General features: G+C 41.1%; 1 protein-coding gene across 2 annotated transcripts; it reads right to left on the minus strand.

The window, feature by feature from the left end:
- Positions 1-7786: 7786 nt before the first annotated feature.
- cnpy2 (canopy FGF signaling regulator 2) lies at positions 7787-11664 on the minus strand. Of its 2 annotated transcripts, XM_042500528.1 has the most exons (6): positions 11599-11664; positions 11310-11416; positions 11103-11218; positions 9684-9881; positions 9424-9520; positions 7787-9304 (listed from the first exon to the last, which is right to left on the minus strand). In XM_042500528.1, exons 2-6 carry the CDS (start codon positions 11407-11409, stop codon positions 9261-9263), a joined length of 555 nt encoding a protein of 184 aa, XP_042356462.1. In that variant the 5' UTR covers positions 11410-11416; positions 11599-11664; the 3' UTR covers positions 7787-9260. The 2 variants fall into 2 exon arrangements, with proteins under 2 accessions (XP_042356462.1, XP_042356452.1); XM_042500518.1 differs by lacking the exon at positions 11599-11664 and having other exon boundaries at positions 11310-11585.
- Positions 11665-12835: the final 1171 nt, after the last annotated feature.

Here is a 12835-nt window from a genome sequence, read left to right on the forward strand (position 1 = left end):
TTCTGTCTTCCAAGCAGTTTTACATCAGCTCAGTCTGGATAGACACAAATCAGAAAGCTGGGTCCAATGTATTGAAATATACACCACTTTTGTCATGTGAATCTTACTCTCACCTGAAATTTTAGTAATAATAACGCAGAATAAACTGGATGTGGAAAGATTTGCATTTCAGTGTATGTGCTGTTGAAATCTAAACCAATATTGTTTTTATTGAGATATAGAAAATCCAAAACAAAGTTCATCTCATCCCCAACTATTCTGTCAACATCAACAGATTGCCTGCCTCCCTGCAGCCTGCTGTCTGTACATACTTCATCCCCTCTCTCCTGCTCTCTGCTGATGTACAGACTTTCTGTTCAGAGAAGGAAAGCCTGTTTGTTACGCTGGAGAGTTTCAAAGAAAGGGAAACAACCCGTCCGCTGCCTGTCTCTCCCTCTGCTACAATTCAGCCGACAAAACAACAGATCCCTATCTGCCATGCAGAGTCTGCTCGCCATCACGCCAAGCACCTCCCACGCGAGTGTCATGCAAAGTGCAGTTTGTTGATTTTGTCGTCATCTGTGATCATTAGTTATGAAAAACGTGCATTGAAAAAGTGGTGCAATTTGAGGTGATAGGAAACCATCCAATCCATTTTTCATAAATTTTCCACTTAGAAAGGATTGTTAGTTTTTAAATTCTCATTTTTTCCCCCTGAAAAGTAGCATGTGCAGCTGTGTGAGCAGTGACATACCTGTGATTATGGTGTGAAATATTCTTTTCTAATACTAAGCCTGACTGCAAAGTTATCTATTCTTATACAATGTTGTCACTAAGCCTTTTTCACCTGAAGCAGTTTTAAGCATAAAACTTTAGTGGCAACCACATGAGAGTTGTTTATATCCAAAAACCTGATTAAAAAATTCCTCAGTGGTATTTGAACTGGGCGTGTTGGCTGGATGAGAGGATGGGCTACAGTGGAGTGTGTGTGTGTGTGTGTGTGTGTGTGTGTGTGTGTGTGTGTGTGTGTGTGTGTTGGTGTGTGTGCGTGTGTGTGTGTGGAGTAGGAGGGGGACTGCAAACCATCGTCCTTTTAAAACAAGTTGTCCCGTTTGGACGTCATTAGACCTCATATCACCTCATGTGCGGTGTGGACAATAATCTGAAAACAGCAATTAAAGGTACGTCGCCACATTTTTGTAACAGTATATACAGTACATTGCAGGCGAGAATTTGTCTAAGATAAAGAGTTGTTAAGAACATTCTGAAACAGCTGAATATATTTTTTTTTTTTTTTCAGATTTCAGATCTGTGTATCAGACCAAACAATGGAGTTCTGGCCCGAGAATCAGGGGCAGACGCCTCTATACTCTAAATTTGGTACTGTTCCTGGAAGAAATTGTACACATAAGTGAGTTATATGATGACTTTTTCAATTATTGTAATAACTGGATGATAGAGTTTGTTGCCATTTTGTTGTTTGTTGTTTGATGTTTGACAAACTTAAACTTTACTGCAAAGTTACTGCACATAAGTCTTGACATCTAGAGATTGCTGCTATAATTATGAGAAACTTCTAGCAAAACATTATTTCACTTGTTGGATATCAGCATTGGACCATCCCTGCTGGCACCGAACGACAAAGTAATGTCAGAAAGATGGTGGGCTCTTATGTTGCGCAGATTTTTTTTTATCAGATTGGCAGGAATGAAAATCAGGTAGACAATATTTTAAATGTGTAATGACGTTAGATTTTCATGTTGTGTGGATGTTAAACATTATGGCGTTTTGCAGATGTTGGGTTTTGTTTTCCATACCTTGCGACTAATTGTTAGTATTATATGTCAAGATGACATCGGCATGAGATGTTTGGAAGACGATGGATTTTGGTTACTTAATGAGACGACTTAAAACCAAAAAAATATCATTGCATCTGTCCTCATATTCTACCTCAACTGATGGTGGCATCTGACATCCTGACTAAATTCAACCAAATATCACCGTGGAAAGACGTTGGTTGCCAGCTGGGATATTGATTCAATAAAGTGATATCAAAAGGAGCCTCTTGACATGATAAATATTTCTAAAACACATATGAAGATATTACAGGTGTTGTGAAAGATGGCTTTGCTGATATTATTTGAATTTACTTACACAATTTCCACCATTTCACCCCTAGTTACCATGACCGACATCAGGTTCCCCATTATCCACTGTACTACGGTGAGCAGCAAGATCCAGGCAGGGAGTCCAGTTACTGGACTGTACCAGGATCAAGAACAGGAGGGGCTCCGCAGGAGTACACTAACTGGACAGACCAAGAACTGACCGCCCCTACTTCTTCTCACTTCCCTTTTATTCTAGACCGTCATGCTCAGCAGCACCAGGACCTGAGAGACTATCAGCCCCATGACGCCAGAGACAGAGAGTGGACAGCTGCTCAGCGGGCAGCAAAAGAATATGAGAGAGGATTTCTGAGAGAGGGATGGCAGAGGAGGTGGGAGCCCTGCGGTCCTGGCCGCTACAACAGGGAAGCTTCTGCTAAGAGGAGTGACAGTAGCTATCGAGAGCTGGAGGCTTGGGCAGCTCGATACAGCCATTCACTGCCAAGGAGGAGACGTATAGAGGCAGAGTTGAGGGGTGCCTCTCAGGGGCTGCTGGAGAGCAGCAGAGCTCCAGAGAGGGACAGTAGGACGGGGACAGATCCTCGAGTGGCAGCTCTGCAACAAGCCAGACAATCTGCAGGCATCAGAGAGTCAGGACTGTGGGATAGAGGGAGCAGACAGCAAGCTCCGACCTATTATCCATCACAAACTCCTGCCACTGACACAAGCCACGTGTTGGACGTGAAAGAAAAGGCCAGCTACCAGCGCAGGATGTTCAGCCAACCTCCTGGCTATATTGCTCCTCCTCCGTATGACATCCCACATAAAAGTTCACCTGTATTGCACCACCTTGACACCAGTTGGGAGCAGGAAGGTAAGAGACAAACCTACTGGTCACAGCCAACACTAAGGAAGCAGGATGTCTGTGTAGATCTGAGGGATCACAGAAAAGGAGAGAAGGAACCAGATGGGAACCAAAAAAGCTTCCCAGAGCTCGAGGGACTAAAGCACAGCAGGCAGGAAACAGATGCTTTACAGGCAAGAAGTCCTTTGAGTGTCCAGGAAACACGCATACAGCTTGAGGGTATGCTGTCTCTGCAACAACCACAAGTGTTACAAGCAATTGAGAATAAAAAGATAAACGTGGAACCATCCTCAAAAGTCATTGAGGGAAGGAAGTTCAGATTAAACAAAAAGGCAGGTGGGATGACCATATTCTGCTTGGTGTCTCGAATAGCAGGCACAACAGAAACCTCATCTTTGCCTCTTTGTACCTCACAAACAAATACCCAAAACACAGAATTGGGAGGTGTTTCTAAAGGTCTAAGAGATGATAGTGGCGTTATTCAAACACACAAACTTGCAGATGAGGTAGACTTCAGAGCACAAACACTCACAGAGCAGTCAAGTACCTCTGATGCCAGAAACGCCGAAGCCAAACAGAAGGAGACACCAACCAGTGTAGAAAGTGAGATGCTTGAGGATTATCTATCAAACAAAGCACAGACAGACATTTCCCCAGAAAAGAAAACAAATGATGCTGATTCTGCATTTGGGAGACAAGTTTCTCAGTCAGAGCAGCCTGTGTCAGTCAAATATCCTTTGTGGAGGCAGCCAAGTATCACAAGCAGGGTTGAAAGTTTGTCCACATGTTTGAAAGCAAACAACAAGGAAGGAGAATCAGATGTTCTGGACTCTGGTAAAGTTCATCCAATTGATGTTGAAGTAAGAAGACTGGACATCAAGACAGACACAGAATCTGGGGACAGCAAGGGTCTACTGGTTATCGACACAACCTGTGTTGTTGTTAAAATGGAGTTGATTCCATCACCCAAGAAAGAGCATGTTTACTATGTACACACTGAACATAGTCCACTAGATATTCAATTGACCGACCCCCCTGAAACTGTCCAAGCAAACAGTCAGCTGAACGAAGATGTGACAACTGACAACAACACAGAAACAGACCACTTTCACATTAATGAAAGTCCAGAGACCGATCTAGACTCGGATGTAATGGAGCAAAAGGCACCCAAGGAAGAAAGTGAAATCTCTTCCCTTTGCATGTCCTCATCTTCAGTTTCTGAAAGAGAAACGTTGGAGGAGCGTGCCGAAAGGATCCTAGGAATCCCTCTACATGACTGTATTACCGAGCAGCAACTTGAAGATGCGACATCACTTCTTGACTCTTTTGTCCAGGACCAGGAAGTTGAACCCTCTCCAGTTAAAGGTAATGACACTGATGACAGAGTTGAAGAAATTCAAGAGGACACAAGAGAAGAGGAACAGACACAGAATCTGTTAGAGGTTGACCAGACTGACGATGCCAAGTGTTTGATAGAGTATGACGATGTCAGAGATGGGGCAGCAGGTGGAGGCAGTGGGGATTTTGCAGGATTTCAGGATCAGGTTTCTGAAGCACATGAAATTGACTCCCAAATTGAAACTGACATTAAACCTTTCCCTGAAATTGAAATTACAGAGGATCCTCTAATTAACCCCCCAAGTGAAGAAGGTACAACTGAGCAAGAAGAAAATGATACCTCTTCTCTTAATCCCCCTCAATGTCCAAGTCCACCAGCCCACATCTTTCACTCTTCTTTGCTTTTACCCTTCCCAGATTGTGAATCACCAAACCCTGCCCTTTCCCTCACACTCGCATCCTCCGATCTCACACCTCTCATGCTTATCTCAGAATCAGACATGGAAGGTCCTGATCCTGAGTTGATTGCCCTAAATTCCCCAGAAAACCTAGTTCATCACCCTGAAACCTCATATCTGCCTCACACCCCATCAGCTCCTCCCCTTGGATCTACTGACTTAACTCTCCATACAGACTATCCCCCAAGCCCTGCTCCTCCCGATTTATCAGATCAAACTGCAGAAGCAGTCTCCAGTGTTGAGGACCACGATGAAGAGTGTGTAGAGTGCCAGCTAATCATCAGTGAGACTGGTGACACTCTTGAGGACCCTGCCAAAGATATGACAGAGGAGCTAGTGTCACAGCAAAAATCTGAAAGTGGTCAACCAGATGATGACGCTTATGTGAATGAGAGCAATGTCACTGATAAGCAACAAACTAAAGAAGCCAGTAAGGATCCTACAGATCACATTATAGAAGAGACACTGAAAATATCCAAAGAAAGTGCCATAGAGGTTGACATATTGCAACAGCAACTTGAATGTGTCCAAGCAGAGGATGTTGTTTGTGCAAAAGAGAGTTATATGACTGAAGAGCCACTACAAAAAGAAGTCAACCAGGATCCTACAGATGTTTTGGAAAAGACAATATCCCAAGAAAACTTGCTTGACAGTCAAAGTCAAACAGAGTTGAACATTTTGCAGCAACAATTTGATAACGGTCAGGAAAAGGATGCTTATGTGAATGAGAGTTATACGACTGAGGACCTTTCTCAAAAAAAAGCAGATGAGGACCCTGCAGGTCTTTTGGGGCAGACGCTATCCATAGAAAATGCTACAGACTCTTCAGCTCAAATAGAGGCTGAAATTTTGCAGAACATCGAACCTGAGACTCTACCCTCTAACTCTCTAGCACATGCATTGAACAAGACAGATGCTGAGTTTGTTCCAATTTTGGAAATGGACTCAGTCTGTTCCACAGCGCTGAATCAAGATGCTGCTCCTGCTGCTGACATATCAGAAACTGTCCCTCCTCCTCTCCATCTGGGCTGTTGTGAATGCCTTCAGTTCATATCTTCCTCTTGCACTGATTCGGTCCAGCCTTCTAGCTCTTCAACTCCTCTTCTGCAAGAGGGAAATGGAGGTGTTGACCCTGACTCACCCCTAAAAGATGAGCCCCAGTATCCAAAGTCCCTGTGGGATGCGGTTAATCGCATTAGGAAGCATACAGCCCCTGACTCTGAGAATGAAGAGGAGGAGGTGATTGAGCTTTGGGATCCAGAGAGTGTAGGGGAGGACTTGGGCTGCCCAGATGTGGTTGCGGGCATGAACTCTGAGAGGGCAGTCTTTGATAGAGTGGGGCAACAGGAGGTTTCATTAGAAGGAAGCTCTGAGGCTGTAGAGGTGGGACAAATCCAGCAGGGCCTGTGTCAAGAAGGGCGAAGTGGACATGCTGAAGAGGACACTCTGTCCTGCAGCAGCACCAGCAGCCATGGCTCGGGGGACACTGTTATTGTAGCAGATGAGGACAAGGTTGAGGAAACAACACATGATGCTGTCTCTGAAAGCAAGATAGGTAGGGACGAGGGGATTCAGACCACTGAGGGAGAGAGATGCTGCTTCACTGAAGTAAAAGATGAGACTGCAACCGAGGAAGACGGAGATAATGATGGAGATGAGAGCGTCACAAATGAGTCTAGTCAGAGTGAGGAGTGCCCAGCTGAAGTGGCAAAAATAACAACTAAAGATGTGGAAAAGATTGAAACAGAGCCAAGAAAATGAGGAGGTGGTCGTCATTTCCTCAGATGAAGGGATGATTGAATGTGAGTCTGAAATAGCTGGATAAACAAGGAACATCGGTCCCTTATGTTTAATTGAAAATCTTACAACTACATAGCATCTACATTTGAATTGTGGCTGATAAGGAATGGAAGTATTTTCTCAATGACACTTTGTAGCAGATATTTGACATATTTTCTAGTTTCAGTGTATTCTTAGAGCTTTTATTTTTGATGGATAAGTAATAATGCATTTACTGTTGTAGAAATGTAGGACTTTGACATTAGGGAATTCTAATATATCCAGACCATCTCTGTTTGACAAATCTATTCTTGTAGAGCAGATCTTTTTCTCCAAATCTATCTATCTGCTGTATCTATTGAGTAGAGTGTTTAAGATAAATATGTAGTAATGGAATTCTAAAAGTGGATGTAATCAAAGATTTGATTATCTGGAGCGATTTCATGATGTGGTGATATTTTTGGCCAAAGTCAACTGTTCTTTATTGTAAGTAAATAAAACAGTGGAGTGCTTTAAATGCAGCCCCCTTTTACATCATTTCATCAACAATTTTCTCCAACATTTATGTATTTTTCATTGATTTGGAGGCATGAGAATAACAGTTTCTTCCCAAATTCAGCGTAACACAGGTTGAGTAACTGACATACCAGTGATCATTTCTGGGGTAAAGTATCCTTTAAGGAAAATTTAAATTTAAAAAATCACAATTTCGTGACCACAGGACAAAGTCTTTACTGAAGATCATGTGATACAACATAAAGCTCCAGAACAGCCACTAAATGTATCTTATCTAATATTTAATTCCACTTGTTGCCTTCCTGCCTATATTTCAGTGTTTAAAATTTTGTCAGATATTTCATAAAATAATAAAATTGTGATGCTATCAGTACAGGCAACAAGAGACAAAGTCATTTATACTCATCTATGGAGCAACAGAGTTGAAATACTTTTTAAGCATGAATGCCCCAACAAAATTGAATGAAGTACTTTAAAATGTGTGTGTATCATTCAGTAGAAACCCATACACATCAAAACCATTAGAATGAACAACAAAAATACATGTAAGCTCATTAACGGTGATGATTATCTGTCACCTTGGTATGAGTCTTGCATGCAAAAATTTTAAATGTACCGATATGAAATATTTTAGTGATTTAACTGATTGATGCTCTATAAGTAAAAGTTCAGAAATTAGAAGGTTAATTTATGTGAAATGTATTTCCATTGATTAGAGACAAAACAGGTGCAGAGAACTTACAAAAATTTATATATAAAAAAAGGAAAGGAAGAATGTTCACAATTTCATTTTTTCATACATTGAAAAATAAACAAATACCAAAAATACTTTGACTCTACATCAACAGTACAGCATGAAGACTTTCCAGCTGAGTACGATTCTTTCATTTGGATTTAACTATCAGATTTTGGACTACAGCACACTCTAGTGGGCTTACATTGGATTTCAGTAATTCTAGACTGAAGAAAACAGAATTCAACTCTTGAAGGTCAGAAGTAAAAACAGAATGCTTTAAATATCATTATTAAAGGTGATTGTGTTTTTTTTTGTAGTGTTTCACAAAAAGAGGGGTTTTCTTTTCTGCTCCTGGAACTATAAACTATTTTCTACTTACTTTATACTCTTTTCTTTGTTCTGTATAAATATATTTTTTTCCTGCTCTGGATAAAAAGAGCTGCGTGGTGGGAGAGTAGAACTTTTCAGACACTATCAATGTTAACATTAACTCCTCATAACATTAACATTTCAACCATTTTTCAAATCAATGCATTGTAGTCAGACAAATATGAAAGTCCTCAGTTTGTGTGTGTGTGTGTGTGTGTGTGTGTGTGTGTTTAAGTATATGGGCAACCAAGAGCTGTACACTTTGAAACTGTTTTTAAGAGTGTGACCTTACATGGGAAATATTTGTTCAACAATAAAGGCACATATTGTCACGTGGATAACGGTGAAACTAATTCCACTCAAATCCTCTTCATTTCTGATCTAACACAATGTGCCTTTAACTTTTAAGTATAATCTAATGGAAATATTCAATTGAAACAAGTTATTCCTGTGATCACAGACAGAGTAAAAAAATACTGGTAAACAAAAAAATAAAACAAAATTCTAATTTCAAATCAACACTCAAATGACACTGATTGCTGGTAGTGAATGTCCACTCACTATGGATAATAAACAAAAATGACATCAATTTACTTCTTACTGGCTTTGGGAGACTTTATCAATGTAAACGAAAATGGACTTAAGGACCACTTGACCAAATTTCAGCCTGCTCTCTCTCTACTTGTGCCTTGATTAAGAATGCTACTTGTATACACACAAGAAATCCTGTAAGAAATCCTTTATGCGCTGGGAACTATAACTTCACTTTTGCAGATTCACAGTTTCTGTTTTTTTCTGTTTCAGAACATCTGAAGGCAGCACAAGTGTCCTCACATGAAACAGAATATTAAAAAGTACAATAACTGACAGTACAAGTGACAAGATGGTTGAAAGAGATACGGCTAAAAAATGGCAAACTAGTCCTTAAATTGTCACAGATCACAGGAATAACCCTTTTACTTTTAGGTGGGTTTTATACTGTCTTACATAGAAATGTGTTTACATCTTCCACCATTGCCATGGCGTAAACCTGTGATAAGAGACAGCTGAAAACATTACAGCACCTAACGTCTCCATTTCTGCTGAGGAGAGACGACAGCCATGGCTGGATGACATCAAAGTTCGTCATGGGGTATTTTCAGAGCGTGGTCACAGAGGTCTGCAGAGCACACATGACAAGACAACAATAAATCCAAATAAAGCAAAAACAACATAACAAGAGTATAAAACTCATTAAAGCATTAAAAAAGGGGCATGCTGAGTGAGTCAACAATTTACCTGTCCTCTTGCTGCAGAGTTTGTCCTTGACATTTTCTGTCTCATGAGCGAAAAATTCAATGACTTCATCTTCATGCTGCTCAACAATTGTTTCACACTGCAGAAACAAATAAAAAACTGTCACAAGCTGCACAATTCACAGTAGAAATCAAAGGACTGGGGGGCGTGGGTTGTAAAAAAAATATTATTATCAATTATGCAAGGACATTAAAACATATGATGGTGTGTTTAATGACTATTTGGTGGAATTTTGTACTCACTGCAAATTTTAAACTGCTTGTAACTCTTGAATCCAGCGTGGCCTCTGAGAGGTCCATGGCCTCGCCAGTTCGAGACTTTACCCTAATGTAGGACTTCCTGTTTGTGGAAGAATCTGTGTGCTCGCCGTAGTCAGCCATCCTCTCACACACGGTCTCCATAAGCTCAAGGAGGTTTCCCTCGGAGCGAGCCAGAGGGACCTGGTGGCGTCAAAGAACACGAACACTCTGAATTAAAGAGGATGCGAGGTTTCTCTTCATGTGACAGTGCCTTCAGTTGGTGCCACACGTAGTAATAATAAATGACACGGTCCAGATTTGCTGCTAAATAAACAGTCTGGTGACATATGAGTCCACTTACCTTCACCTTTAACCCAATACCAAATCAGATTTGTTTTATAACACCATCTTGACCAAATTTGCAAACCTGAACTCTACCCTATAACTGAATCTAAATGAAACAATGAATGAATTTTCTACATCTTACTTGTTAAAGAAGTGAGCAATGTGGATAATGTCCTCTGTCACTGGTCATTTTTGTCAAACTAAATGCCAGAGACATAAATGAACTTCATCACATTGATACAATATTGACATTAAGTAGTCTTTCACAGTGATTTGATATCTTTAGCCATAATTATCTAATATATCCAGAGAAATTATGAAGATAGCTCACTCAGTATTAGGAGAGATGCTACAGGTGATAACATTGTTTCATGCACTGAGCAACTTTGAGATTTTGGGCTATTTTGCTTCCATAACATGTCGTCTTTCAGACTGGTGGAAAGAAAACATTAAATATTTAGTTCTGGAAGCATATAAACAAAAGAAATAATAATCAGCTGAATTCTGATCAAAGAATTACAGTGTCCTGCACTTGGCAGTTTTTGAAACATGGCGTTACAGACATAATTCAGTTAGCACTCAGAAAGTATTGATGTGTGATACCCAGCCCAAATCATGGTCACATCATGATCATCAGAGCTGCTACTATTATAATTTTCATTATTTATTTATCTGCAGATTATTTTCTCAACTAACTGATTAACGGTTTAGTCTATAAAACATTAGAAACACTAATGGCCATCACAATATGCTGGAACAACCCAGCATGATAACTTTACTATCATATAAGACAAATGAATTTGAGAATCTGTAATCAGAGAATGGCTGAAATTATTTTCTCCCCCCAAAAAAACAAAAACACATAAAAAAGTAATTCTGCATCAAAATTGCTGACTATTGCTGCAGGTGTAAATAGTCAGTAGTTGGGTTAGTAGTAGCATCTCATCACAGTGAGAAAGTTAAGCTGATGAGACAAACATTGCCTGAAAATGACACGTGCAGCAGTGCTTGGTTGTGCGTTGTAGTAGTGAAGTGGTGCAGCCACATCACGACGTGGCTGTCCTGCTGCTGTCTCACCTCTCTGATGGACTGGCTGCCGTCCGGGTTGATCCTGAAGGATCCGGTCTGGATCATTTTCTTTGGATCTATTTGGGAGATGGCCCACTCCATCTCATCTACCAGAGCCCTGCAGGCTGCCGGGGACACAGGGAGAGGACACATACGCATTAAAGACTGGTGTGTGTGTTGGTGTCCTGAACGGTGAAGCTTACATGGACCACATACCTCCACATCTCATGTCCTGTCCTTGTCTGGCTGCCTGGCTGAAGCTCAGGAGGAGACAGAGAACCACACAGGGTGTGAGCAGGGCGGCCGCTTCCCTCATCTTGCGTCTAAACACAGATTTCACCACAGCACAGGCTGACACATCATCCGGCAAAAGAAACATGCAAGTGACTCTGCAACAAGTAAGCCTCTCAGCTGCTACTGTGACGTTTCTGCGCGTGACTACCGCGAACCAGAGCCTGATTCTGACAGACAGACAAACATTTTGTCAGCTTTTCATTCAACTTACACGTTTCTGGCAGTGTTTTCTGGGACCACCTTTACGCTTTTACACGCTGTGCCATCGTATTCGGTGGAATGTGGTGACGTAGCAAGCGGAGCTGCCGGACAGGATGGAGCTGCGCTCGAGACAGCGCCCACGCGCGGCCGGGAAGATGCCAACGGCTTCCTAAAACGTTACCAAGGCAACCTCTCAGCAGAGAGCGGCTCTTATTCACCTCAGAGGCATGTTGATCGTTTTACGGAGAGCAAAATTATCCACTGAAATGAACTGACCGAGGATATGTGTGCAGGATAATAGATACAATATGACTATAGCTCACGTGACATCATGTGACTAGTTTAGTTTTTACATACTTAAAGCCAAGGCCGGCTCTACCCAATTTGGTGCCCTAGGCGCCCTAACCCTAACCCGCACCTCCGCACCCAATAACGACACATCACGTGCTCACACATAATTTAGGAACATGTCACTGTTTATTTATTTGTAATGTTAATATATATATTTTTTTCTAGACAGAAAACACTAAGTGAGGGCGCCAGTGGGCGTAGAAAATTATTTTATTATTATTTTCCCTTGAGGCCAAGGGGGACTGGCGGCGTGGCGGCGCCCCTCCTGCAGATAGCGCTCTAGGCGACCGCCTATATCGCCTATGCCAAGCGCTGGCCCTGCTTAAAGCTATGCGGACCACATCTGCCCCCCCAACCATTTTCTAATTCACATTCAAAAGTAAAGTGATTCACACTGGAAACTGTTTTTGTACTATTAGTATAAATAAGGTGCCAGAGTGAATAAAACAGCATAAAAATAGAGCTTGTCCCTAATGTCCTAATATCCTTGAAATATCTAAAATCCTAGAAATGTCCTAAAATCAGAGAAATGTCCTGACGTTCTAGAAATGCCCTAAAGCTACATTCACAGAGCCTTCACTCTTGATTAAACAGCCTCATCCTGCTTTAGAGAAATACAGAGTTAAAACAAACAAAGAGTTAAAACAATAGTGGTCCAGACAAGACCAGAATATAGAGAAGAATATAGGTACTGAATTTGTCAAAAAAGAAGCCCATTGAATATTTGTTTGTTAAAAATGTATCAAATAATAGCCTATATAGCTTACATGATAGACAATAACATAAAAAATGTTACTAAAAATATCAGGAAAACTCATCTCTAAGGCAATATTTACAAAAAATAATCAAATTTCAGCCAAATTGCTTGTTTTTCGTAAACTTCACGCAGTTTGCTA

The sequence above is a fragment of the Plectropomus leopardus genome, chromosome 2 (genome assembly GCF_008729295.1).
Source record: "Plectropomus leopardus isolate mb chromosome 2, YSFRI_Pleo_2.0, whole genome shotgun sequence".
Lineage (NCBI taxonomy): Eukaryota > Metazoa > Chordata > Actinopteri > Perciformes > Serranidae > Plectropomus > Plectropomus leopardus.

What these genes read in the sequence shown, in the direction of transcription:
- cnpy2 (XM_042500518.1), bottom strand. Translation starts at nt 11,472, where the DNA reads ATGTTTCTTTTGCCGGATGATGTGTCAGCCTGTGCTGTGGTGAAATCT. An exon ending in ACAGGACATGAGATGTGGAG is followed by an intron (nt 11,219 to 11,309) that starts GTATGTGGTCCA and finishes TGTCCCCGGCAG; the next exon opens with CCTGCAGGGCTCTGGTAGAT. An exon ending in ACTCTGCAGCAAGAGGACAG is followed by an intron (nt 9,305 to 9,423) that starts GTAAATTGTTGA and finishes TGTGCTCTGCAG; the next exon opens with ACCTCTGTGACCACGCTCTG.